The sequence below is a fragment of the Atheta coriaria genome, unplaced genomic scaffold, assembly GCF_025399875.1.
Source record: "Atheta coriaria isolate IRGN ID8LTWV9N9 unplaced genomic scaffold, Caltech_Dcor_3.1 hic_scaffold_3_pilon, whole genome shotgun sequence".
Classification (NCBI taxonomy): Eukaryota; Metazoa; Arthropoda; class Insecta; order Coleoptera; family Staphylinidae; genus Dalotia; species Dalotia coriaria.
The window spans coordinates 1,147,371-1,173,344 of record NW_027045445.1 but is presented as its reverse complement, the minus strand read 5'-3'; the positions used below and the strand labels follow the sequence as shown (position 1 = coordinate 1,173,344).

Genomic DNA, 25,974 nt, shown 5'->3' with positions numbered 1-25,974 from the left:
ACACTTGATTCCAATACTACTATCGTCTCATTCTCTTGCAGTGCAGTGTTCTGAATGTTTCACTTCTACCACGTGTGAACTGCACACATATGTTTTTTTTATTATGATAAAATAGAACATTATAAATAATATATTTAATTAATATAATTAGTAAACTTTTGATCTAGAAACATTTCAGGTTCTATTGATGTCGGTAATTTATACGTAATTAATTTAATGTACCATAATAATTTATTCAGATAATTATCTTCTTTCATAATCTGCAATATAAACTTGATTTTCTTTAATATATAAGAAAATTAAATAATTAACTAAACTATGGCGGAGGCGCCTGACATTTTATCTAGTGATTCTATTTATTTTTAAAATCTTATTAAACCATAGAGCGGTTTTAATTACTATATAAATAAACTTTTTTTACTCATTAGTACTTACGGTTTATCCTGTAGACATATTTAAGTGAAACGTGCCCTTTCACCAACACTTAAACGCCGATTATCTCTGAAACTAACCGAGATGAACAAAAACGGAAAACGACGTTGCATTCAGCAAACAATTCTACAGAAGATAAGACTTTAAAATTTGTACTTTTCCAAAGATAAAAATTGATTTTCCGATGCAATTTTCTCGAAAACTATAAAAGTTTCAAAAAAACTGTTTACACTTTCTCCATGCACTAATGACAAGCTCAAAAATGGCAGATTTAGTTTTTCGATTTTGAGAAGTTGACAAAAAACCACTGAAAATAGTCAAGAGGTAACACTTGATGATTTTTTGGCCTAAAAATTAAATTGTAAGCTAAAAGAAAATGGAAAATGCCATTGGATAGAGAATTACAATGCGATGAAAGATATCCAATCAGTTTTCCGATAACATCAATATTTCGAAAAAGTCGGGTGAAAATCTGTATAGGCCAAATTGATCGGATATTCTCGAAAATGTACAGTCGAATGCTAAATGATGGAGGAATCATTTTTTTAAGTTTTATTCCAATATCTTAATTAGTTTTCAAGTTATTAGCCATTTTCAATAATTACGTAAATGCAGTAAATTGAAAATTTTAAAGTAATTTAATTCTAAAGCAATAGAATTCCACTGTGAATACGAATCTGAAAACCATTTTTCTTTAACTCTATTAGTTTGCAGAAAAAGGGCGATAAACTGAATTCTTCAGTTTCTCCATCATTTCTTAGGCAAAATATAAAAGTTTAAAATTTGAACTTTTTATTTCAGAAGAGTAGAGAAAACGTGATCCTGATTCATTTCTCTTAGTACCATTTTGTATTCAGAATAAAGGTTTAGGCAGAAATCACAATTTCAAAGGTTCATGTATTTGCTCAGAAGAGTACAATAGAATACGATTGAACACAATGCAAAACACTTGAAATATGTATATTGTGGGTCCTGTTATTTGATCCAAAATAATTTTAATAAAAAAGTTTGACCCTGTCTTTCGACACAAAATAATTTAATGAAAAAAGTTTGTCTCTGTCTTGCGACACAAAATAATTTAATGAAAAAAGTTTGTTCCTGTCTTTCGACCAAAAATAATTTTAATAAAAAGGGTCGTCCCTGTCTTTCGCAAAAAAAATTAATGAAAGTCTGACCCTGCCTTTCGGCATAAAATATTTTAAATAAAAAATGTCGACCCGACCTTCCGACCACGAAAAGATTAAATGAGGACTAGTTTGATGCAGTTCCCGCGCTTTTGTAGGATAGGAAGTAAAGGTAGTAAAGAGTCATCAGAACTAGTACATGTAAATTAGAAATCTCAAATTGCTTTATTTGTACAGGGTGTTTTCTATACAAAATTTATAAAATACAGAAAACACAAACTTGAAAGGTTCGAATTACCACAAAATTCAAAAGAACATTAATTAAAATATTTATTCCGCAAATCGCAATTAAGTTTTAAGCAACAATTATTGCTCACTGCACGACGTGCTCAATGCATACACATCTCCCGTTCTATTGAAACCAAATAGAAATACCTTACTATTAAGTAATCGCGCTACTTAATTATACTCTGTATTAATCAATATAGATAAGATATAGCAACTAATACCAAGATTTACATTATTTTCCATAGTTTTTATTTAATTTTTAAGTATTTTTGTTCAACTACTCATCATTGTAGGGTTTGCATTTTAAATTCGAACGAGCAATCGAAGATTTCAATTTAAGTGATGGTGTGACACGTTATGCTGCTTAACATGTTTTGACATAATTGGCAAGATGAAAACTTCTTTTTAAACAGAATTGTAAAAATCTCAAATGTGGTAACATTACTCTTTGTGGTAAAAACTGGCTAGTATATACAATCATCAACTTCTTGGAGACGAAAACAATAAAAAACGCAAATTATTGTTAAGTTAAGTAAACAAGTTTACGCTTAAGTGAGAACAGGCACACTCATTAAAAACATCGAGTGAAGCATGTGTGTCGAATGTTCTTGTTTTGAATTTTCTCAAAATTGTAACTCCTTAAATGTTCTAAATTTAAGTAAATATCTTGGGTGATGCTAAAAATTCTTTAAAATTCTATAAGTTGCGCATGTGTTTTGATCGACTCGTGAATCTCCCTCTCACTCTCAACCTTTCAGTGTAATAATGTTTGGGCGTGTATGTAAGTAAAGGAAAATTTCCCATTTAAACACAAATGACCTGATGGCGCTTAAGTGAGCTTATGCCTAAGCGATGCGTAAGTTCGGCTTATGCCAGTCCGGCGTCCTGGCACATACCATGGAAAATAGTGCTTCGGTCGGCGAGGAGATTTGCCGGCGTGTCAAACTCGTGGATGGCACCCTTATCCAGCACAATGACTCGATCAGAGTCCATGATCGTGTTGAGTCGATGCGCAATCGTCAGCACGGTGCAGTCTTTAAACTCGGTGCGTATCGTGCGCTGGATGAGGTCATCCGTCTCCAAATCGACTGCGGCAGTCGCTTCGTCCAGGACGAGTACTTTCGTCTTGCGCAATAGCGCACGACTCAAGCAAATCAACTGACGCTGGCCGACGGATAGATTTTCACCGCCTTCGGCCACTTCGTGATGTAAACCAGCTGGTAAACCTACAAAAAACATCAATATGTAATATCATCCACAATGGATTAGCCAAAATATTTCCAAAACGGCTCACTTACCAACGACAAACTGTTTGAGATGAGCGTGTTCGAGTGCTTCCCAAACTTCGTTATCGGAATGTTTGTCGAAAGGATCCAGGTTCATACGCAGCGAGCCGGAGAACAATACTGCGTCTTGTGGGATGATGGTGAGACGAGAACGGAGATCGTGCAGGCCCATATCAGCAATATTTTGACCGTCTATAATAATTTCACCATTCGCTGCTTCAATAATTCTAAAAATAATACAGACATTCAGTTTCTGTTTGTTTACACTTCTTGTGTTTGTAGTTATATTTACCTAAATAAGGCAAGAGTTAAACTACTCTTTCCGGCACCGGTGCGTCCTACAATACCCACTTTCTCGCCGCCTTTAACTTCGAAGGACACTTTTTTTAATACAAGATCCAAACCCTCGCGGTACCTAACTGCGTAGTCTTTGAATACCACAGCGCCGCTATCTGGCCAACTGGGTGGAGGCGCTTTGTTTGCGATCGTCCACGGCGCTTCTTGTTTTGTTTCACCATACTCCTTTATTCTTTCTACTGCGACGATGTTGGTTTCCACATCCGAAGTCATTCGGACCAACCAATTCAAAGTTTGAGTAATCTTTAAACAAAAACAAAATGTCGGATGAATATCATTCATTCGCAAAATCGCAAACAATCGCACTTACCTGTAAGGCGTAACTAATCGACAAACCAACCAATCCAGGACTCTGATCCTTTTCAATAACGGCAAATAGGCCAGCAAACAAAATAATTAAATTTCCCACCATTTCCAAACGCACCGCGAGCCATCGATTCGAAATAATGCTCGGAAAGTAGCAGCTCTGATTAAAGTCCACCTTATCTTCAGATTCCTGGATAAAGCGCTTTTGTTCACCAAATGCGCGAATCGCCACCGCACCGGTGACACTTTCACCGAAATGTGAGTAAATCGGCGAACGCGACACCGACTCCAACCGTTTTAGCTGTCGTGATGTTGCCACGTAGAAACGTTGAATAAAGAAATACAAGATGGCGATCGGTATAATAACAACGATGAAGAGTGGTGTGGTAAAACTGATTACCACCAGCGTTGCGATGACCTATAAGAAATACAAGTTAGTTTAACTCCGCCATTTAGGGATGCGACGACTACGACGTCTGGGCATGAACAACACACTTGAGACGAAACACAAAACTCTAAACTACGATCAAACCAAATAAATACTTGTGTGATGATAAGGTGGTAACACTGAGAGAAGTTTAAAAAGCAGTTATATTTAAACAACTTTTGTTTTCTTTTTTGCGTCTTGTCAGATATCGTACCGCGACGAAGACGGCGTGAGCGTGACGTACGTTGCGTCATTCTTCGTCATCCGTCGTGCTTTGCAGTGCGTCGAAACGGTGCTGAATGTGTATAACGTTTTTTTTAAGTGTATGTAGGGTGCGAGTGCAAGTTGCACAGGTCATGGTCCGCCATGTTGCACACGTGGACACGTCGTTGCCTATCTGGCGGCAAACCGCACGATTTAATTCTAAAACGTTCCTAAAATGGCGGAACATTCCAGAATACCGCAGCGAGTCGGTGTGCGGTAATGCGATTGTTTAACTCAAGTTTTCAATGATGTTTAGTTGTAATATTTAGTGGTTATTATTGTTATACCTCGAAGTAACAATAGATTCCATCAGCAATAATGAACGGCAGGTGGATGTCAATGTCGTCGATGTCTTTGGAGAAACGTGCAAGGATACGGCCAGTCGGTGTAATGTCAAAGAACGCGACAGGCACCTGCATTATTCTGGTAAGCATTTTGTGATGGAGTGTCCGCGAAGCAAACCAGCAGCCGAGACGAGGTGCTAGATCGGTGAAGACCGAGGCAATGGCTGAAAAATGGTAATCAAGGTTGCTGAATTCCGCCATGGTAGTAATCATGACGATTTGGATTGGGTTAGTTTCGCCGGTAGCTTATATACAGCATTAGCGGCGCCTGGTAGCTAATCATCGCGGCAATAATTCGCGTTTCAACTAAATTGAAAGTTTGCAGAAAGAGAAAATAGCAACATGTGTAGCATAAGTTTTGCTTCATTATTTCGTTTGTTTTCGATCGATTTTTAATACCAATCACCAATATATGAACACTGCTTTATGCGTTTGTTAGATTAAGTAGTTGAGATGGGGCACATGAACTGAAACCTGTGCAACTTGCGACCTTCTCCAGTGTCCGTCGTTATTTTGTCAAGTGTAGTATAAGTTAATGCGTTTGTTATTACAAAAAAATACGAAACAAAACAGAAAAGGGCCAAAAATGATGCAAATAAAACAAAAAGAGAAGAAAAGAAAAACAAAAATATATATATCGCTTGTTGGAGTGGTGTTCCAGAACAACGTACCCGGCCGGTGCTAGGTATAATCTGTCTAAAGTTAATCGGGAGACGCTGATCGACTTGATTAAAGTCGTTCGAAAAGCGTGCCAGCAGCCGTCCGGTGGGTGTAACATAGAAAAACGACATCGGCAATCGCAGCACGTTCGCAACCAGCGTCGCGTGCAGTTTCACCGAGGCGCGTTGTGCGCCAGTGGCGTGCACCATGCTGAACGCGAGCACGGGTAGCACTAAAACAATATAATGCTACTTTCAACGTAAGGTTAACAAGTACATAACCTCAAATATGACATGACAGTATTGGAATGACAAGCAGTCAGATTTGATTTTTGGTTATGTTGTCTACTTTAATTGTAAGGGGACAAAAAAATAAAAAAAGGAATGTTTAGTTCAAATTCTAAAAAGTAGCATCAATCAAAAACACCATCAAACTACAACCAAACATAAACGTGTTTTAGTTTCGTATGGTGTTTAGTAAAGTATTAGTTTCAGCCTTCACGCTTGCTATCCTCAAAAACGCATTACACAACCACTTTTATCTTTAAATTTAAATATAACTGCTCGATGTACAACCAATTGAATAAAAACGAATGGCGATGAGAAATAATGTTAAAATAGAGTCATCATTTGGTAGCCTTACGATGCAACCGCTCTCGATCACTTCGTAACAGTTCATGTTCAGCTCTTCATCGACGACAGTCACGTCCGTCGAGAAACGCGTTATGGCGCGGCCGATGGGGACATTCGTGAAAAATTCGTAAGGCTGGCGAAGGACGTTCGCCAGCAGGTAGCGGTGCAGCTTGCCGGAGGCGTGAATGCCCGCAATTGTCAAGTTCACCTCCGACGAGCAAATCGAGATCGCTAGAAAACAATGCACACACACAAACTGCCAACAAAATGCAAGAAACTCGTAATAGGTCCTTCCTCCAATCACTCCCATCCGTAATATATGGGAGCGGCTTCAATTAAAGTTACGTAAAAGGTGTCGCTAACTAAGAAAAACTTAATTCAACAGAAAGGGGGCTCTAGAGGCGGGCATTCCAGAACAAGAAGGCAACCAATCATAATCATAACTCAAAATCAAATTTAACTGCTTTGTTTGTTTCCTCGCCAACGTAGTGTTTAAATATAACTGCTTTGCTTTCGTGTCATATGCAACACGCATTTATGGTTGAATGTCTACTACTAAAACTATGCGGTTAATCTAACGTGTAATCGTGTTAGATATGTATATGTTTTTTTTTGTTGTAAATTGTTATTGTCTGGTAGACGTCAGAATAGGTTATGTCATCCTGCCTACCCCAAATAAGCAGGCGATCCACGCGCGAATCACGAGTGGCAGCACTGTGTCAACGGTGTCAATGTCTTTCGAGAAGCGGTTTAAGATGCGCCCGATCGGTGTCACGTCATAGAAGGCGAGCGGGGTGCGCATCGCGTTCGTCAGTACGTAATCGTGCAGCTGGCGGGCGGCGCGCAGCGCGCCCACAAACAGTGTCAGCGCCGCGATGAACATCGACAGGGCTGAAATTCGTTGCGTCACAAGTTCAAATCAAGATGTTCAAATCAATTAAACAAATCATATCAAAATAAATTAATTTAGTCATTAATTATCAACCCACCAAAGTAAACAACAAGCTCAGTGTTAGTAGTAAGTGAAAAGGGTGTGAATTGTAACATATCGACAGGAAGACGCAAAATGGAAACCAAAAAACAAACGAACACCTTGTACCACAAATAAAGCCCACCAAAAAATGCCCGCAACCAATTATACGCGCGGTATAAGCGTAGCGACCATTGTTTTTTTGTAAATTGCACATTGTGCACTTCGTGCATAATCACATAGCCAATTCGTATGCCCAAACAAAGATGAAATAATAAAGCAAAACAATTCCGTGCGGCAAATTTCATACACGCGTGATGGTTTTGTTTTGTTTCATCGTTCGCCCAACGTGTGTGCGCCAATTGATTGATTTCTTTTCTTTTTTCTTTCTAATATGGCGGACGAGTAATTACCGTGCACGTCATGCGAATAAACTGCGCCAACAGCATGGGCAGAAAGATGTCCACAACGTTAATGTCCGCTGAGAACACGTTCAGGATGCGACCAATGGGCGTCGTGTCGAAATAATGCATCGGCCAACGATGGCACTTGTGTAACAATGTCTCATGGATGCGCTTCGCCGCCACGTAGCAGCCGAGAGCGTGTGTTAGTGAACAAACGAAAACAGAAATACCTGGATAGATAAATATCATGTTATTTGCAACAAATTACGCCAATCAGAGAACTAAACTAAACCCGAAAGCTCTAGTATTTCACAAGTACAATTTTTAGTTAAACTCAAAACGAAAAAAATCTCGATAGTTTTTCGCAGTTCTCCCGATATTAAAGCAAAAATAATCAAATTATAAACACACATGCAGTTTCACAAAAACTAAGAACTGGAAAATTAAGAAAATTATTCATGCCCGCAATATACATATTAAATAACGCATAGAATAAAATTATTAAAAGATAAAAAATAAAACTTGCTAAAAGATAAGCGAGAAATTAGAGGCGCGCATGCGTAAAATAAACAGTCTTACCTTGACCGATGCCGAGCGCGCCGTATACTCCAAGGTAAAGATCACGTTTCTCTGTGTTGACGGTGCCGTTTGCGTTGTTCATCTCGCTATCAGTGGACCACTCACTTAACCAAACATTAGAACCGATACTGAAGCCTTGGAACACCACGTTGAGGATAAGCGTAACCGCTGTTAGGCCCAATCCAATTGACATCAAGTAATGCTTGTACACCTCCCACTTGACGCTGCCCACTTCAGCTTTCTCCGCCTCGATCAACTTCTCGCCAACCACGGGTTGTTTCACTGGCGTTTCCGATTTGCCTTTCACACTGTTTTCTAGATTAGAGGAGTCCGTGGAACGCTGCCGCATTAGCGAAGCGTTTGCCTTATCCGATCCTGTTTCCGAAACTGATTCGGAAACTCTTGAACGCGCACGACGAATATGTCGTGCGAATTCCTCAGGCACTTCAGCGCTACTCAATTGATTCTGTAGTTCTTCCAAATCTAAACGATAAGTTTTAGTTAAGCTTAGTTTAAATAAAATTCGGTTATGACTTACTATCTTCATCTTCATGCTCAGCCGCCTCGGTAATATGCTGCATCAAAAAGTCAGAGAACGCACCCTTGTTTTTCAGCAATTGATCATAAGTCCCTGTCTCGGAAATCTTGCCTTGCGCCAACACAACGATGTTATCAGTTTGTGGAAGATAGGTAATTCCGTGCGTAACCAGCACACGGGTTTTCTTCCGCAATAAACCATTCGGGCCGAGAACCTTATCGAAGATGTGTTTGCCTACGTGACTGTCTACAGCACTCAGTGGATCATCAAGGAAATAAATATCTGAGTCAGCGTAAACAGCACGCGCGACGCTTATTCTCTGTTTTTGTCCACCAGATAAATTAATACCCTTCTCGCCGATTTCGGTCTGATCACCGGCTGGCAACATGTCGAAGTCCGGCTTCAACGCGCATGCCTCCACAATTCTATGGTACACCTTCTCGTTCAAAGGCTTGCCGAACAGAATATTTTCCTGCAGCGTTGCGTTCTGAATCCACGCTTGTTGCGAGACGTACGCAATAGATCCGTCGGTGTTTACCCGGCCGGAGGTTTTCGCCATCTCGCCCAACATGGCCGATATTAAACTAGATTTACCCGAACCGACTTGCCCCACGACTGCGGTGAGAGACCCTCGCGCGCAGCGCATGCTGATATCTTTGAGCGTTTCACCTTCACCCCAGTTAAAGTTACCATCTTCAATAATAATCGGATCTTCAGATGGTTCATGGGTCACATTATTCGGATCCAATTCTTCGCAATTCATGAACTTGTTGATTCTGTCGACGGATACTTTGGCCTATACATAATTAAATAAGTTATAAAATATCCGATGATCATTATGGATAAATTTGATAAGCATGATGTGAATTGATTATTAAAACAGTGATTGAAATAAAATAAACTTAAAAAAATTGATCGTTGGTAGGTAGTAAAAATTAGTGTCGCTTACTTGAACCATGTTGGAGATCATCATGGGTAACATGCTCAGAGGGAAGCGCAAAATGTTGAAGAGCGACAGCGAGACGAACGCCGTCGTCGCGTCGAGCACGTTCTTTTCGTCAACGAGCACGAACGTCGCAAATGTGACTAATGATACCTGTGGTTGCATTAGGCATGAACATAAGAGAGATTAGCAAAAGTGATCAAAAAGTTTCAAGTGTGTTGAGTAATGTGTCAAATGTCAAAAAAAGAACAGAAAAACAAAACAACCACAATCAAGAACCCCGATAGTAAAGCATCGATGGTAATGCAGCTTATCGCGTACAAGAGCGAAAAGTTTTGCTCATTTCTACCTCAATGGCGTACACCACAACCATCGGCAGCAGACCCATCGGCGCGTCCATAATTTCAAAAAGACTCAATGCAACAAATGCCTTTTGTGGTGTGAGGACATTTTCATCACTGCTGAGCACGTAAACGGCAAACGTTAAACATGCCACCTATCATTTGCATATTATCAAAAAACAACAAAACAAAAATACAACTAACAAAAACGGTATTTGAAGTGTGGTGTAAGTATGATTAATTTAAATGCGGTGAAAAACTTACCAAAAATGGCGCACAAGACCAAATGAATGAACTGCCCGCATTGAGATACGCCGCCTGTTTCAACACCTTCATCTCTTTGTTTCGAATTTTCAGCACTTGCGCCTCGAAGCTAGGTTCCCACGCGTATAATTTTAATACTTTAATGCCGCTAAGAATCTCGTTCATTAGTTTAACGCGCTCATCCTTGTTCTTCATCTGCTTGATCTGCAGCAGTTTCGTGCGGTTGGCAATATATCCGTTGATGGGAATCATGATTATCATCACCGCTAAACCAGCCAACACACTAGGACCAAGTACATCCCAAAGGAAATACAACGCAAGCAAAATTTGTAATGGCGCCGACCAAATCATGCAAATATACGCCGTCAATTCAATAAACTTCTGCGCGTCCACAGACATTAAATTGACAATCTCGCCGACGGTGCTTTCCTTTCGCGCAGCGTTTGACATAATCAACGCTTTGCGGTAAATGGCCGACACCAAAGAGGTACGAATACGCATGCCAACGAGGAACATTCTGTTGAAGTACTGCGCCAAAACAATTGTTTGTATAACAGCAACTACAAAGAGTAGCACCGCGTAAAAGTAACCTTTCCAATCTTCTTCTTTGTTTTCTACGAAATCAATAAGTAATCTGTGAAGAAAACAGAATAAGTTAGGTACAGTTTTTCATAATGGTGGAGATGTAGCATACCTAAGAATTTGTGGACTGGCGAATGTCAGAATATCCTGAGTCAGCTTCAGCAGCGCTCCAAACAAAAATGTCGGCCCAAATGATTTGATTATAGCTGGCAGTACAGACGCTTGCGTTTTTTTGCTGTTAACAAAATCCATTCGTACAGAGTCGGTTTTATACGACACTCGACTGCGAGGATGCGTACTGAACAAAACAAAAACGAAACAAAACATAAACTACGCCCAAACAAAACCATATTCAAAACGAAAACAAAAATACTCAAAACCAAATAGCCAAAAAGATACAAAAGATTCAGACGCCTACCTTTCGTGTTTTCTAAGAGTTCTCTGCCAATGTTTATTAAACAAAGCGACTACCTCATGTCCACCATCCTCCGGCTTCATTTGCCATAAATCATCGTGAACCAACGGTTTTCTAAATCCTTTCCACGCCAATGGATCAAACCACGAGAAGAATAATCGCGATAAAAATCCACTAGACTGTTCCGGACATGGTCTCTAATCATATGTAAAACAAAAACATTTAATAAACAATAAAAATAAAAATTTTAAGGATAACAAACCTCTGATTTAGGATATTTGCTATGGGTTGGTTCGCCATCCGCGAAACAATTCAGTAACAACATGATGACGACCAACGGATAGTAGATGAGATAACTAATGTAAAAGTAGTAGATCTCCGGTTCGTGATCCATCGCTCCGCGGATTTCCGTGCGCAGCTGAGGAATACCACAGAGTACACACAGGAAATAGAAGAGGAAAAGCACCCCCGAAGAACGGATGCCATGCTTCTTGTTGTAGTATACAAATCTACCAGCCAACTCCTAATAACAGCAAAAATATCAACACAAGTTAAATAAAAGTAAACTAATTTTATGTGTTTACTTACAAATGAAATAATTTTAATGAGGGGCATATAAATATCCACGCTCTGAATGATGTACGTCCCAGCGACCGACCAATGAATGGCGAGGATCATGTCGACGAGACTCAATATCAGCAGCGCTGTATTGAAGCACAGCTTGGCGATGTTGAGAAAGTTCCATCGTATATTGCCGTACTTGCTGCTTTGCAGGTAAAAATACTCGAGGCTGGAGAAGCCCCACAGGAACACACAGGGGATGAAGATGAGAATGGTCTTCTCAAAACACAGCGTTAAGTCGGGATCGTCTGTATCCCATGATAATGTTCTATTCTATAAGTTGCAACAAAGAAAAACACATTAAATACGAGTATAATTCATTGAACTCCATTTTTGTTTCATTTTTCATGAGGTTAAGTACATTTTTAACCTAACACGACAAAAAAAGTGTACGATGATTCAGCGATTGTGAACCAACCGTTTCGAATTGATTATTTTCCCATTTCCCACAACCACACACCGAAAACCTTCAGCACAAGGAAATTATTTATAAACGTACGCGTGCAATCGATATTATTTTAGTTAGAAATTAATTTTCTGTCGAATACTTTTATATACATCGTAATGTGTAATGTTTCAGTGAGGAGTATTAAATGGCCGCTGAAACCAACACCGAGTCGAGTAAATTGAAACGTGATCAACGCCGGCCGATTCACTTGATCATTTGTTTGATTAAGGTTTAATTTATGCGGGCAACAAGATACGCGATGCCCGTCACGTCGGTGTTGTTTCAATTGATTGTTTGAACACAATTTAACAGCAAAGAATGCGTTTAATGAATTTAAAGAAGTAAGAGAACATGATTCATTAAATAGAGTGATACAATTTGAGTAATTGAATTTAGTGTCGGTGAAATCAATATAAACAAATTTGATTATTAATTTTAATGTGAAAAAAAGCGTAATTTAATTACATGCCGTGACACATCATTCCAGTGATTCACAACCCCTCCACGTATAGGGGACATTGGTTAAGTGATATTTCAGCCTATCGCGTATCACTTTTCCATAATTCATTCGCAAATTGGTTCAAAATTAAGTTTAACAATCGCGACTAGAAAAGGAAACATACTACATGCCCACCGCAATACTAAAAACGTGTAAAAAGTGTCATTTTACGCACGATAGTATAAAATATTATTCGTAAAAAAATCAGCGTGAAAAATAAACTTTTATCCGGTCTGTGTACTTAAAATTTCTACTTTATATCATTTATTACGAGTTAATTAATAAAATTAAATTTTAATCTAAGAAAAAATATAGCGAAAAATACTTATTTACAAGCCATAAAATAAATTTTAATGTATCAAGTAGTTATTTATAATATTTTAGCAATAATCGCAACTCGTAAAATTGAATTTTATTGCACTTAAAACTATTAACTAACTTGAGCTGGTACGCTCAAACACATTTATTTGTGATTTCACGGCCGATGACCACTAACCCAAATTCTCTGCCGCACAAAACACGTCGCGAACGCATCCTTGACTAGAACGCGAGATGCGATCCGCGCTCATCACGCACGCACTTTAATTGTTTCATTTTACATTATCTAATTGTTTATTCTCATCACTCGGCAAGTGCGCTTAAATGATATGTGAAATAGCCGAATATTTTTCAGCGTTTAATAAAATAAGTGCTGAAAAACACGACAGACATTATGCGGCGACATAAAACCGTGATTTTCATTGTTTGGTGCGCGTAGATTTGAGTTCGAAGTGAAAAATGTTAGATTTTCTTACCCAAAAAGCGGAACCGCAGAATCTATCCAATGTAGAGTTCGCCATGTTTTAGGCGCTCGTCAGTCGTCGGCGCAAATCGCCCGAGTACGAGCGTTTCCTATCTGTTGTCGCTGACGATGATGCTGTCGATGTCTAGGAAGCGGCTATACCTGCGAACAACACATCACCTCACATTCAGTAACCGCACGAACCGCTCGCTGGCACACGCGACGCACGACTGGCCTCGAAATGTCATCTCGACACATATCAAGCGTATCAGCTGTGCATTTTAATTCGTGAAACTACTACTGAGGGCGCTCATATCAGTCAATACAATATTGTGCAATGTTGTCACATCCAGTCTCATTATATTTTGTACGAATAAATCAACAAAAACACCAATTATCGCATAGAAAACGTTAATTATATAAAATATATAAGTTCTACAAACATAATCTACAGAATATAAAAGCAAAACATGTCAAAAATAGATTACAAACCTATAGTGTTGAAAATGTTATCGAACATCCTGTAGGCTATTTTGTAAACAACCTTGAAACTTGAAACTGCCAAAACATGGAACTGTCAAAGCATGCGCTTGTTTATTCGAAAGTATTCGAGAAACATTCAATTTGTTAGCACTGCCATTATTTCACTGAGTTTCAGAAAGAAGTTTGAGTAGTTCTTTTGTAATTAGGTACAATGTCTAAGAAATCAGTCTTTCTGGAGGTGGACACTTCAATTCGCGACAAAAATCTACTCATTGCGGTAAGTCGACTAAAAATAGGTTATAATTTTAAACATACCAGGTGTTTATTGCATGTTTATATGTATAAAAAATAAATTTAAAGATAATTTGACAGCTAACAGCCTTGTTGTTTTCTCAAACATAATTCATTATTACTCATTTATCACTTAAACAACACTTAAACACTGTTGTTTGAGAATTAACCGAATTGTTGGGAAATTGCAATACTTTTTCAAACTCATAAGCGAAAATTTGATAAAAACAGGAAATCCCGAAATGCGATACTGATAAGAACATTTTCCATAGGTATTTTTGAGAAAAAATCGTAATATTGTGTAATATTGCGTGTATGTAGATATGGAAAAGTATTGATTAAACAGCTAAACATATATTTTCGATATTGAGATCAAAATGGCGGAAAAATTATAAATAAATATATTCATCTAATGATGATATTCCCCGACTAATATTTGTTTCTTCAGCGTGCATTAAACAATGTAAGTTCAAGGTAACAAATATTGATCAACATCACAATGAATCACAGTTTAAATATGAAGTCGCGGTTCTTGCGCTTGTATTGTTAATTTTAGCTGTGAGTATATTTTATTAGGTGCTATGTACTAAATATGTGTGCATTGTTATGCCGTGTTTACTCCTCGTCTATTGCACTTTTTATTTGCTCGTTACATACATTTATGCACTAAGTATGCAGCAATTCTTTTTTGGTATTTACTTCAGCTAAACATTTTCATTTTCCTGTTTGTTAAACCTTGAGCACTGTTGAGCAGTCATTTTAAATAGCGAATTCAATGAATCTCATGGATGTTAGAATAATCACATTCAAATATTTACGTTGTTGAATTTTCAAGTTATTTTTTTGTAGTTATCTTGGCATTTTGGAAACTCCACTTGAACATTTTGTTATTATGTAATAAATGTTAAGTTGACATATTGTCTTATAGTCAAGTGTCAATAACATTTTTACGTGTGATTTTTATAGTAAAACTAGCATTTGCCTGCAACTTCCTCCCGGTAGTGTTTAATAAAAATGTAATTCGGATTTACTCTCTTGTTGTAGACATAGTATGTGACAATTCTATCAATAAGATTCGCAATTTTATTTAAAAAAATTTAATTATATAAAGAATTGCTAATAATGCACTTCAGCGCGCCATCTCGGATTCAACTATTTAACTATAACTATGACTGAATCTCAATCTCAACTTTTATTCTATAGAAAAAGACTGTGTTTAGAGTTTTCTTGGCAATTATTCGTATTTTTCTCGCCGTAAAAACCATCCTTGGACTTTAACGAACATTTTAAGAAAAAAATTGGCCAAATTGGTTTAGGCGTTGTTGAGTTATGCGCTTACCAACAGATTTTGCGATTCATTTTTATATTATAAATTGAAATGAAAAGGAATAAATAAATAACAAAAGGTTAAGAATTAAATTGATCAAAAAATAATGAAAAACATTCGGAAACTCTTCATGAACTATTTTTTAAGTGTTTTATATTTTTTACAGAAAAATACAGAGGAAGAAGAAGAATTTAACAAATTTCTCAACTCAACTGGCATAGGACAACTTCCATCAATTACAGTAAAACCAACTCCAGGTGAGTTAATTTCACAATTTCGCTACAAAAACAATCAATTACGTGAGAAGCAAATTAACAGTATAATTAGTTTTTAATGAATTACTCGAGAAATATTACAACTAAACTAACAATTATTTCATAAATATAATCAAATCAGACTCTGTCAAGTTTATGTTGATTTTATTTTCACAAATCAACTTTATGCAAATTAATTTATAATGTATCCATCAATCAATCTCTACAAAACTATTTTCGGAATGTTTTTTTAGTTGCTTTTATCTAAACTTCAATTGTATTTATTTACATTATTTATTGTTTAAAAGTTTATATAATACTTGTGTCCTGTTCTATGTTCTACCACGCGGTGTGTACGAGTGTGTGTTGGTGTAATTGCCGCTTAATGAGCATTCGAGGGCCACTTTTAACCATCATGTAATTCGCGGTGCTGACGATGACATCACGTTGCGTAACCGTTAATCATTAGTTTTGAGTGTTTTTTCTCTTCTCTTCGTGTGTTTTTTTTTTAATTTGACTCAAAACAACTAAACAGCAACAACAATCTTCAAGTATTTTAAAGACTCTAACCGCAGACATTGTTGTGTTAATGTGAGTTAGCGTAGCTTCTGACAACTGTTTATAAATCTGTGTGTGAGTACAATCGTGATTTTATGACCAGGCGTAATTATGAACGCGAGTACAGTTTCGCATTGGTTTCGCTGGTTTAAAATAGAAATACGAGTTATGCGATAGTGGATGGGATCCGGTTTTCCATATCGCACTTGTGCAATAATCGGTGAATAGACGATAGATGATTAACGCGGAATGTCAAGGTCTTTATTTTATGAGTATTTATGTCTGTATGCAAATTGAAAAGAGGCGCTTCTTCATTCTCGCCAATAAATATCATGTTTCTGCATTTTAAATATATTGCATGTAATTATTCTTGTATTGTTTAATTATTTAGTGATCGGAAGTTATAAATTATAGATTATATCGCCTTCTTTTTGATTGGCGGTTAATGACTAAATCAATACATACATACCTACTCAAGTGGCCACGTATTTGTGAATGAAATGTACGCGATAATAAAATCCCAGCATGAAATTGTAAAAATTGTAGAATCATACTCGTGTTATGGCGTGTTATCAGTCATACAGTATTATTTCACGTGCTAGTAAGCTGGCATTGATAATCATACAGGGAGAAAACCAAATTTAAACATATTGAAATATAATTTAAAATCATGAACGTTTTTACTTTATTAATATCAAGCTTTTGCCCGCGACTTCGTCACGGTAATCTGGTGTGTGCTAATATCTTGTTCGCTAGTAATCGAGTTGTTAGTTTCAGGGTGGTGTTTAGCAGAGCTATTCCTCGATAGTTGGATGGTTCTTGCTTATCTCCTTTCTTAAACATCATTATTAGTGTGCTCAATTTCCATTCAGTTGGTACTCTCTGATGCTTCAGGATGATGTTGATAAGTTTCGTAATTTCGGCCGCGAGCACTTCTTCGCCGTATTTCAGGAGGTCATTGGGTATTCCGTCCGGGCCACTGGCTTTTCTGTTTCTGAGTTTAGCGAGTTCTGTTTCCACCTCAGATATGCTTACTATGGTTGGTTCATCAGGTTGTATGTTGACTGAGATATTAGGTTTCTCCTGGTTTGTGTCCCGGTATAGATGTTTGATGTAGTTTATCCAGGTCTCTTTGTCTATTCCCTTTGCTTGTACCAGTTCTGTGAGCTCTTTTCTCTGGTTTCTTATGGTCTTCCATACTGTCTTTTGGGTTCCATAGAAGTCATGTTCTAGTTGTTTTGAGAAGATCCTCCAGTGTTCGGATTTCGTCTTCCGTACTAACTCGTGCGTTTCTCTGCGGATTTGTTTGTAACTTTCGTATGATTCTTGCGTTCTTTGCGTGAGGTGTTGAATGTGTGCCTGCTTTTTTCCTTGCATTTCATTTTGATTTCCTCGGTGAACCATGGAGTTCTCTTAGCAAAAGGATTCGGTTTCTTGATGATCTTCCTGCCTAGCGCTTCTTCGGCAGCCTGTTGTATGTTGCTTTTCAGCCTTTCCCATGCCGTATCAACGTTATCTCCTTCTTGTATGTTGTTGTTTGTAACTTTCTCCTTCAGTCTGTTTGCATATAGTTCTCTGGTTGTTTGGTCAGCTAGTCCTTCTGTTTTTATTTTGTGCGCTCTTCGCATGTTTTTGCTTGTTTCTTTTGGAGGGATATTAGTCTCAGCTTCCCAATCACGAGGGCATGATCGCTTCCTATGTCTGCCGAGGTTAAGCTTCTTACAACTAATATGCTGGTTGGTGGAATTACTCGGTTTGTCACAATGAAGTCGATTGTTGATGTGTGTCCCCTTGAGTTACAATACGTGTGTTTGTGTTGTTGTTTGTGTTCGTAATATGTGTTATTTATTCGTAGTTCGTTGATTGTGCATAGGTTAGTCATCAGCGTTCCATTTTCGTTTTCTGTTTCCTCGTTGAATCTCTGCTTAACTCCGGGTATGATTCTGTTGCCAATCCTTGAGTTAAAGTCTCCTAGGATGATAGTCGCTTCGTTCTTATGGCTGTCTAAAACATGTTGCAGTGAGTTAAAGAATTCTTCTCTTACGTCTTGGGGTCTGCAGTTTTCTGGAGCGTAAATACTTATAATGTTGGTGCGTTTCCTGTCTAGCAGCAGTTTTGCGTGTATTATTCTGGCTGAAACGTACGTGATGTCTATAATGTGATCTACTAACTTTTGTGAAACATGATTGCGACTCCTTTTTTTGCTCGCTCGTTCCTCTCTACACCGCTGTATGCTAGTAGATAATCTCCAACTACTGCCTGACCTTTTCCCTTTTTCTTAGTTTCTTGAAGTGCGCAGATATCAATGTGGTGGTTTCTTAATTCTTGCTCCATTTCTTGGTCTCTTCTGTTGAGCGATTTTATGTTCCATGTGGCGATTTTAAGGTTATGTTTTTGTAGTCTTCTCTTTGTCCGTGTACTTTGCTTGGGTTGTCGTCGTTGATCTGTCCGTAACCGAGGCCCTTGTCTGGTTCTATGAGCACTGATGTTTTTTACGTAGGGTAGGTCGCTGGCCTCACCCTACAACCCTCCTTCTTTGTCCGGGCTTGGGACCGGCGTCGGTGTGTGATGCAGCGACGGCGAAGTTCATAAATATAATCAAATCAAACCCTGTCAAGTATATGTTGATTTTATTTTTTCACAAATCAACTTTATGCAAATAAATTTATAATGTATCAATCAATCAATCTCTACAAAGTTATTTTCGGAATGTTTTTTTTAGTTGCTTTTATCTAAACTTCAATTGTATTTATTTACATTATTTATTGTTTAAAAGTTTATATAATACTTGTGTCCTGTTCTATGTTCTACCACGCTCTGTGTGCGCGAGTGTGTGTTGGTGTAATTGCCGCTTAATGAGCATTCGAGGGCCACTTTTAACCATCATGTAATTCGCGGTGCTGACGATGACATCACGTTGCGTAACCGTTAATCATTAGTTTTGAGTGTTTTTTCTCTTCTCTTCGTGTGTGTTTTTTTTAATTCGACTCAAAACAACTAAACAGCAACAACAATCTTCGAGCATTTTAAAGACTCTAACCGCAGACATTGTTGTGTTAATGTGAGTTAGCGTAGCTTCTGACAACTGTATATAAATCTGTGTGTGAGTACAATCGTGATTTTATGACCAGGCGTAATTATGAACGCGAGTACAGTTTCGCATTGGTTTCGCTGGTTTAAAATAGAAATACGAGTTATGCGATAGTGGATGGGATCCGGTTTTCCATTTCGCACTTGTGCAATAATCGGTGAATAGACGATAGATGATTAACGCGGAATGTCAAGGTCTTTATTTTATGAGTATTTATGTCTGTATGTAAATTGAAAAGAGGCGCTTCTTCATTCTCGCCAATAAATATCATGTTTCTGCATTTTAAATATATTGCATGTAATTATTCTTGTATTGTTTAATTATTTAGTGATCGGAAGTTATAAATTATAGATTATATCGCCTTCTTTTTGATTGGCGGTTAATGACTAAATCAATACATACATACTCAAGTGGCCACGTATTTGTGAATGAAATGTACGCGACAATAAAATCCCAGCATGAAATTGTAAAAATTGTAGAATCATACTCGTGTTATGGCGTGTTATCATTCATACAGTATTATTTCACGTGCTAGTAAGCTGGCATTGATAATCATACAGGGTGATTACAAAATTTAGAAATATTGAAATATAAATTAAAATCTTGAACGTTTTTACTTTATGAATAATTAATTATTGTGTAAGATACATATATATTGAAACCCGTTTCGCGTTGTCAAGCCATCACATGAAAACGGCTAGACCGATTTGGCTGATTTTTTTGGCAGTTTTCTAATATTCTGTAGAAGGTTCTTACGGAAAAAATATAGATGACTCAGAAAGATTGAAAAAAATTTCCCGTTGTCACGCCATCAGAACGCATATACAAACTTCGCATGACTTATTTAGTAATCTGTGGTAATTTGTGACATACCCGCCGCGCCAACAATATGGACCGGTTGACGTTTTTGTTTGGAATGCTTAAATCATTGAAACTACGCAACGGATTTTGATATTTTTACTAAGCCGGGACGGGTCGTTAATGTGACTGGCAGAGAATGCCTTATGGCAGTCCGCCTTTTGTACAATATTATTTTTTATGTAATAAAGTTTTAATAAATAAGGCTTCGTTACGGTAGTGTTTAATAAAAATGTAATTCGCTTTACCATCTTGTTCTAGATATAGTATGTGTCAATTCTATCAAGAAGATTTGCTATTTTATTTTAACTAACTAACTAACTTTTATCCTATAGAAAAGGGCTGTCGTTTTCCCGGCAATAATTCGAATTTTTCTCGACCGAAAAACCGTCCTTGGAGTTTAACGAACATTTTACAAAAAGAATTGGCCAAATTGGTGTAGGCGTTGTTGAGTTATGCGCTTACCAACAGATTTTGCGATTCATTTTTATATAGTAGATTAATTAATGGTGTAAGACACAAATATATCAAAAAAATATGAGCATTAAATCAATTTTGGCATAAGATTTGAACAGAACTGTTTAATTTCTTATATTTTGTAGTAAAAACAGATTTAAATTTTATTTTCTAGTATATATTAAATTATACAAAAAATAATAAAATACCTTTTATTTTAATAAACATCTAAATATTAAATAAGAAATTAATACAAATAGTTGATGGGATCGAAAAAAAAAACTTGTAAATCGAGTATTTCATTAGAAAAATTCTAAAAATTTCATCATTTATTTATATCTGCTCTAATTAAATTCGATTAATTATAGAAATGTGTTCACTTATCCGAATCTATGAATCTACTTTATGAATCTAATCTACTTGTTGATGAACAGTGACTGATCGATAATGCTTTCCATTACGCTGCATTTAAAGTGACAACAGATAACACATGTGCGACTCAACACACTTGCTAATATTGATTACAATTAATTAAAATTATCAATGTTTTTGCATAACTCTAACCACGCGAGAATTACGAGTACATTTAAACTAACTGCTGAATCATACCACTACATATTCCACATATTTCAAAATATAAGAGCTTTGTTTAAACGTTTTTTCAATTGTGGATGCCTGTTATTACGAGAACTGTAGAGTTGAATTTTATAATAACGCACGTGGTGTGCACGTGACAAGAATGCCTGGAATTCAGTCACAAATGGCTGAACCCTTTATCACCGTCTATGTGAGGTGGCCTTCCACGAGTTGCAATGTATGCGTAATTATTGTGCAACAATTATTCACATTTTGTGTTTTCCGCTTTCGGCTATAAATAAATTTTAACCTCGATATATCAAATCATGTTACATAGGAAATTATTTGATGTGATGTGATTTGAGTGCATAGTTATTGATTTGTTTGGAATAATTTAGTTAGAAACACGTTTTACTGTACATTAAGTGCAAATAAGAGATTAAACATGATTAAATATTCAGTACATATACTTTTTATCGTTATATTATATAGTTATATATTGATCACCATGCATTATAGACAGATGTACGAGTTCTACATTAGAATAATTCGTATGTAATGCGCTATTGGTGTTTTTATTTGACCTACTTTACCGCACATGTTCGTTTTTTACTTTGTCAATCACGTTAAAAAGATAAAAATTCACGCACATAATCGATGACATTCGATAACATTCATTCATGATAGTTTTCTATTTATTATTAGATAAATATTCAACTTACAATACACGCTGTTGTTGTTGTGGTTTGTGATCTACTATATAAAAATAGTTATTATTATAAGAACCAAAAGTTAGCATCAATCACTTCACTAGTACTTTATTTACCAGCAGTCTGCACTTTTTGATCACACATTCAAACTGATGATTTATTTAAATACCACTACAATAACTTGATTGTAAAAATCGCTTCCCACTTGCGATTGTGTTGTTGACAACGCGTATCTGTCCGCCAGTCAATGCGCTCACCAAAGTACCGTTCTTATTTGTTTGTTTGCTATTTATTTATTTTTTACCTCACAATAACAAAATTTGTCACTCGCTGTGCAATTTCAAACGCGTGAATCACTGTTTTTGCTGAAGTTATTAACGAATTAATGAACACATTGGAGTAAATTGAAGAATTAATCGTTGTAAATCAGACGATGATGATTTATTCATTGAAATTTGTTTTTTAATTGCGGAGCAATGCACGATTGCATGCGATCGCCGACGACACTCGCGTACGACTGACGAAATGTCGAAATTCACGAAAACGCGGCGCTCGCGTAGCCCGCTGTTGTAAACAAGAAACAAAAAAGAGCGTAATGCGAATGTAAGACTATCAAGGGTACTACAAGTACACACACTATCTGATTTACTATACATTACCGCAAGATAACGGTAAAAGTTGAAAGCACTTGTAGTGGAATTCTCTAGAGTGTGATTTAGCAATTTACAATGCGCGATATTTGTGTATTACTTGCAATTGCAAATCATTTTGTTTATGGATAACGCCGATTATATGATTTAAACTTGTTTAAAAGCATTTATTTTTGAATTTTTATAATTTTTACACTAAAAACAAATAGGGGAAAGGGGGGCAAAGTGGGCCCCAAAAGCGAAAAAAAGGGAATTTGTTTACCTTTTTTCACTCGTTACACTATTTTTTACATCCTAGTTCAGTATTTAATATTAATAAGCCGTGTCTATCAAAATAAAAAAAAATTCAGAATATGGGGCAAAGTGGACCCCCACCCATAAAAATTTTGCTATTACCTTTGTATCAATTTTTTGCCTATATTATTTTCTTTTTTCATATCTTCCTTCGAATTTGTTGTGTATAAGTTGTTCTTGCAACTTCATCTTATTTATCCAAAATTTTAGGGGGCCCTCTTTGCCCCTCAATTTTTTAAGCCTCCTGAATTTCAGGGAGCCCACTTTGCCCCCAGGGGCCCACTTTGCCCCCCCTTCCCCTATTTGTGATGTAAAAACAATTAAATAATCATTTTTGGGTCATGGGACGAGTTCATGCTTAGTGTCAAAGGAAGCGATCGTTTGGCATCGTTGAATTTGTTAATAACAACATTTTTCTGATCATAATCTTTACACGCTGCGAATTTGCATCGTTGGTGTCGTTTGCAATGCGACAAAACACAAGTAAAATTTATTTTATGTATTTTTCAATTTGATTTACGATATTTTCTTTGTTGTAACATAAAAATATTTAAAATTATTTAAATTATTTATTGTCTGGCCGATAATCCTCCAATACAATATTTGCGAAATGTAATATCGCATTTTTATCGCATTATCAGTTTTTATTATTATCTTTTTAATGTTGTAGATATTTTTGTCACGTTTTTATTGATATCGCTGTGAAATTAAGTGTACATCATGGTCAATTAATATTTCACTCTTAACTAGTTTGTGTCTAATTGCACAATGAACCAGCTGGAACTGGTTTCTCAAAGTTAGGACTTTAATTGACATTGTGACATTGCTCGCCACAACTCTTTCAACTTTCGGAGCATTATCTCGAAGCATGTTGCATTTTAGTTCAGCACCACTGACCAGCTGATTGTAATTGATTGATTAATCTTCAATCTAATGCAGTTTAATAACAAATACATGAGGTTTGGCACGTACTCGATCTAGATTATGTTCACATGTTGTACAAAACTAATGGATGAAGACATAAAGACAAATAAAATGTGTTTTTATTTTTATTTTTCTATAATAATCAATATTTTTATCGAAAATCGCAAATTAATGTTGAATGTAATCGTAATAATCACGTTTTATCATGTTTGTACTATGATAAGATATTTTTAGCACGTGATGCTATTGTTTATAAAAAGCTAGGAAAACTGCTACATCATATTGCATAATATTGAATTGATTATTAGATATTAACTATTCCCGGCCAACAATTTCGGATGTTGCCTGACGTTTATAGATAATTTAACTGCTTGAAAATGTTTTGAACATAAGTTGTTTGCACTGTGATTAATTGTCAAGGCGATTCGGTTTCGCATGCAGCGGCGCTAAGTCGTTTTTAATCGTTTTTAATGCACACCGCGTTTACTTAACACAATTAACTGCGTTCAAATAAATCATAATGTGCAGTGTTATGTAATAACCGTGACACAACTATAAAACACAATGATAATGATACAATTGTAACATTGTTTTCTGTTATTTTTAGGTTTTTGCGTGAAATCACACGAGAAAAATGGCAAGAAAGTCTTTATCAACTTTTGTCAGACAGATAAAATTCCAGCGCCGAAAGATATCACCGAATCTGAATTAGTGGAGTTGCTAGACACTGATGAAATATGTGATTTTCGCGTTCCCATGAGTATTGGTGCTGTACGCGTTGAGGAGAATAAAGATCAAGATGTGAATGTCTGTGACATTGCAGTGAATAGTGAATTCATGAAAAAGTGCAATGAAATTCAATCGTTTAAAGAATTTCTCATTGCTGTTGCGTTTGAAGGATATCAATCGAAGTTTGATGTTGATTTACAAAGTGATCGGATTGTTTTGAAGAATAAGAAAGTTATGGGGACGCTGCAGGTGCATCATATTCAACAGCGTGATGTGGATCAGAAGATGAATGCTGGTAAATTACCGAAATTAGATGAAATTGGTCCGGATAGTGGTGCGCGTATACCTGATAATGAGAAGGATTCAAAGATGAAGATTCAAGTTATTGAGGAAACTACAACTACTGAACCTAAACATAGATTTTTCAAGAAGAAGAATGTTAAAGGGATTCTTTTTGGCGAGTTTTATATGCCGTATGTTACTTCTGCAAAAGATATTAAACTTGATATTGGTGAAGATCGATTGATTGTGGAGGCTACAAATGGAAAGTACTTTTTGGATACGTTTCATGAATATAAAGTTAACCGGGAAGGCGCAACGAGTGATTATAATCTAGCAACAAAGGTATAACTTGGGAATATTTGGTTATTTTAGTTCTAATAAAGTTTTTGTTTCAGTTTTTAACAATTTCAATGCCTATTATAGCTTGAAGAGCAAAAACATCTGAATTTTTACTTTTATAAACGATATTTGGGTTGAAATATAAGTTTTGGTATGTTATTTGCTTTTAAAACTCACCATATTTTGATAAATATCGTTCTTGGGTCGGTTTTGTTGCACTACGTTTAAATATAAAACAAAAATGGCGTGGCCGCACCGGGCACAAGTAGTAGTGTATAACAAGTTGCCTATAGTTTTAATTTTTAATATACACCGAGTAAGGCAAATATGTTTTCTTGTAAAATCAAAAAATAAATAGTTATTTTTAATAAAACTATAGTACTTGATAAGTTTTAAAGTAAAATCAATAATAATTGAGTTATGTTTACCATTTGCAGTGAATTCTCATATAAATTTTGTTATTTTTCTAAAGAAGTAAATATGATTTCACCTAAACTTTTTGAAACACCTGGTTTAGTATCCTGAGGTTAGTTCCCAAAATATCCGCTAAATCATTAGAAAAGAATGCGTATAAAATATTTACAGTTGGTTTACCTACCAATAACAATAAATTAGTAATTTTAACTTATTTTTAGAACTAAATAACA

General features: G+C 36.4%; 2 protein-coding genes across 8 annotated transcripts; one reads left to right on the top strand and one right to left on the bottom strand.

Moving 5' to 3' along the window:
- Nucleotides 1-1,758: 1,758 nt before the first annotated feature.
- MRP (Multidrug-Resistance like Protein 1) lies at nucleotides 1,759-22,621 on the bottom strand. Of its 7 annotated transcripts, XM_065299782.1 has the most exons (15): nucleotides 22,122-22,621; nucleotides 13,519-13,667; nucleotides 11,745-12,050; nucleotides 11,419-11,679; nucleotides 11,160-11,353; nucleotides 10,854-11,039; nucleotides 10,160-10,793; nucleotides 9,561-9,707; nucleotides 8,612-9,407; nucleotides 8,074-8,556; nucleotides 6,791-7,011; nucleotides 3,798-4,211; nucleotides 3,423-3,730; nucleotides 3,143-3,357; nucleotides 1,759-3,070 (listed from the first exon to the last, which is right to left on the bottom strand). In XM_065299782.1, the coding sequence occupies exons 2-15, from the start codon at nucleotides 13,561-13,563 to the stop codon at nucleotides 2,712-2,714; spliced, it is 4,569 nt and encodes a 1,522-aa protein (XP_065155854.1). In that variant the 5' UTR covers nucleotides 13,564-13,667; nucleotides 22,122-22,621; the 3' UTR covers nucleotides 1,759-2,711. The 7 variants fall into 7 exon arrangements, with proteins under 7 accessions (XP_065155854.1, XP_065155858.1, XP_065155855.1 ...); XM_065299786.1 differs by lacking the exons at nucleotides 9,561-9,707; nucleotides 22,122-22,621 and adding an exon at nucleotides 9,904-10,050 and having other exon boundaries at nucleotides 13,519-13,753; XM_065299783.1 differs by lacking the exons at nucleotides 6,791-7,011; nucleotides 22,122-22,621 and adding an exon at nucleotides 7,504-7,724 and having other exon boundaries at nucleotides 13,519-13,753.
- Nucleotides 14,047-25,700, top strand: Pih1D1 (PIH1 domain containing 1). Its single transcript, XM_065299788.1, has 4 exons — nucleotides 14,047-14,265; nucleotides 15,773-15,863; nucleotides 24,585-25,330; nucleotides 25,384-25,700. The coding sequence occupies exons 1-4, from the start codon at nucleotides 14,200-14,202 to the stop codon at nucleotides 25,414-25,416; spliced, it is 936 nt and encodes a 311-aa protein (XP_065155860.1). The 5' UTR covers nucleotides 14,047-14,199; the 3' UTR covers nucleotides 25,417-25,700.
- Nucleotides 25,701-25,974: the final 274 nt, after the last annotated feature.

What these genes read in the sequence shown, in the direction of transcription:
- MRP (XM_065299782.1), bottom strand. Translation starts at nt 13,563, where the DNA reads ATGGCGAACTCTACATTGGATAGATTCTGCGGTTCCGCTTTTTGG. An exon ending in GGATCGCCTGCTTATTTGGG is followed by an intron (nt 4,212 to 6,790) that starts GTAGGCAGGATG and finishes TATTTCTTATAG; the next exon opens with GTCATCGCAACGCTGGTGGT. An exon ending in TTAACTCTTGCCTTATTTAG is followed by an intron (nt 3,358 to 3,422) that starts GTAAATATAACT and finishes TATTATTTTTAG; the next exon opens with AATTATTGAAGCAGCGAATG.
- Pih1D1 (XM_065299788.1), top strand. Translation starts at nt 14,200, where the DNA reads ATGTCTAAGAAATCAGTCTTTCTGGAGGTGGACACTTCAATTCGCGAC. An exon ending in ACAAAAATCTACTCATTGCG is followed by an intron (nt 14,266 to 15,772) that starts GTAAGTCGACTA and finishes TATTTTTTACAG; the next exon opens with AAAAATACAGAGGAAGAAGA. An exon ending in TACAGTAAAACCAACTCCAG is followed by an intron (nt 15,864 to 24,584) that starts GTGAGTTAATTT and finishes TGTTATTTTTAG; the next exon opens with GTTTTTGCGTGAAATCACAC.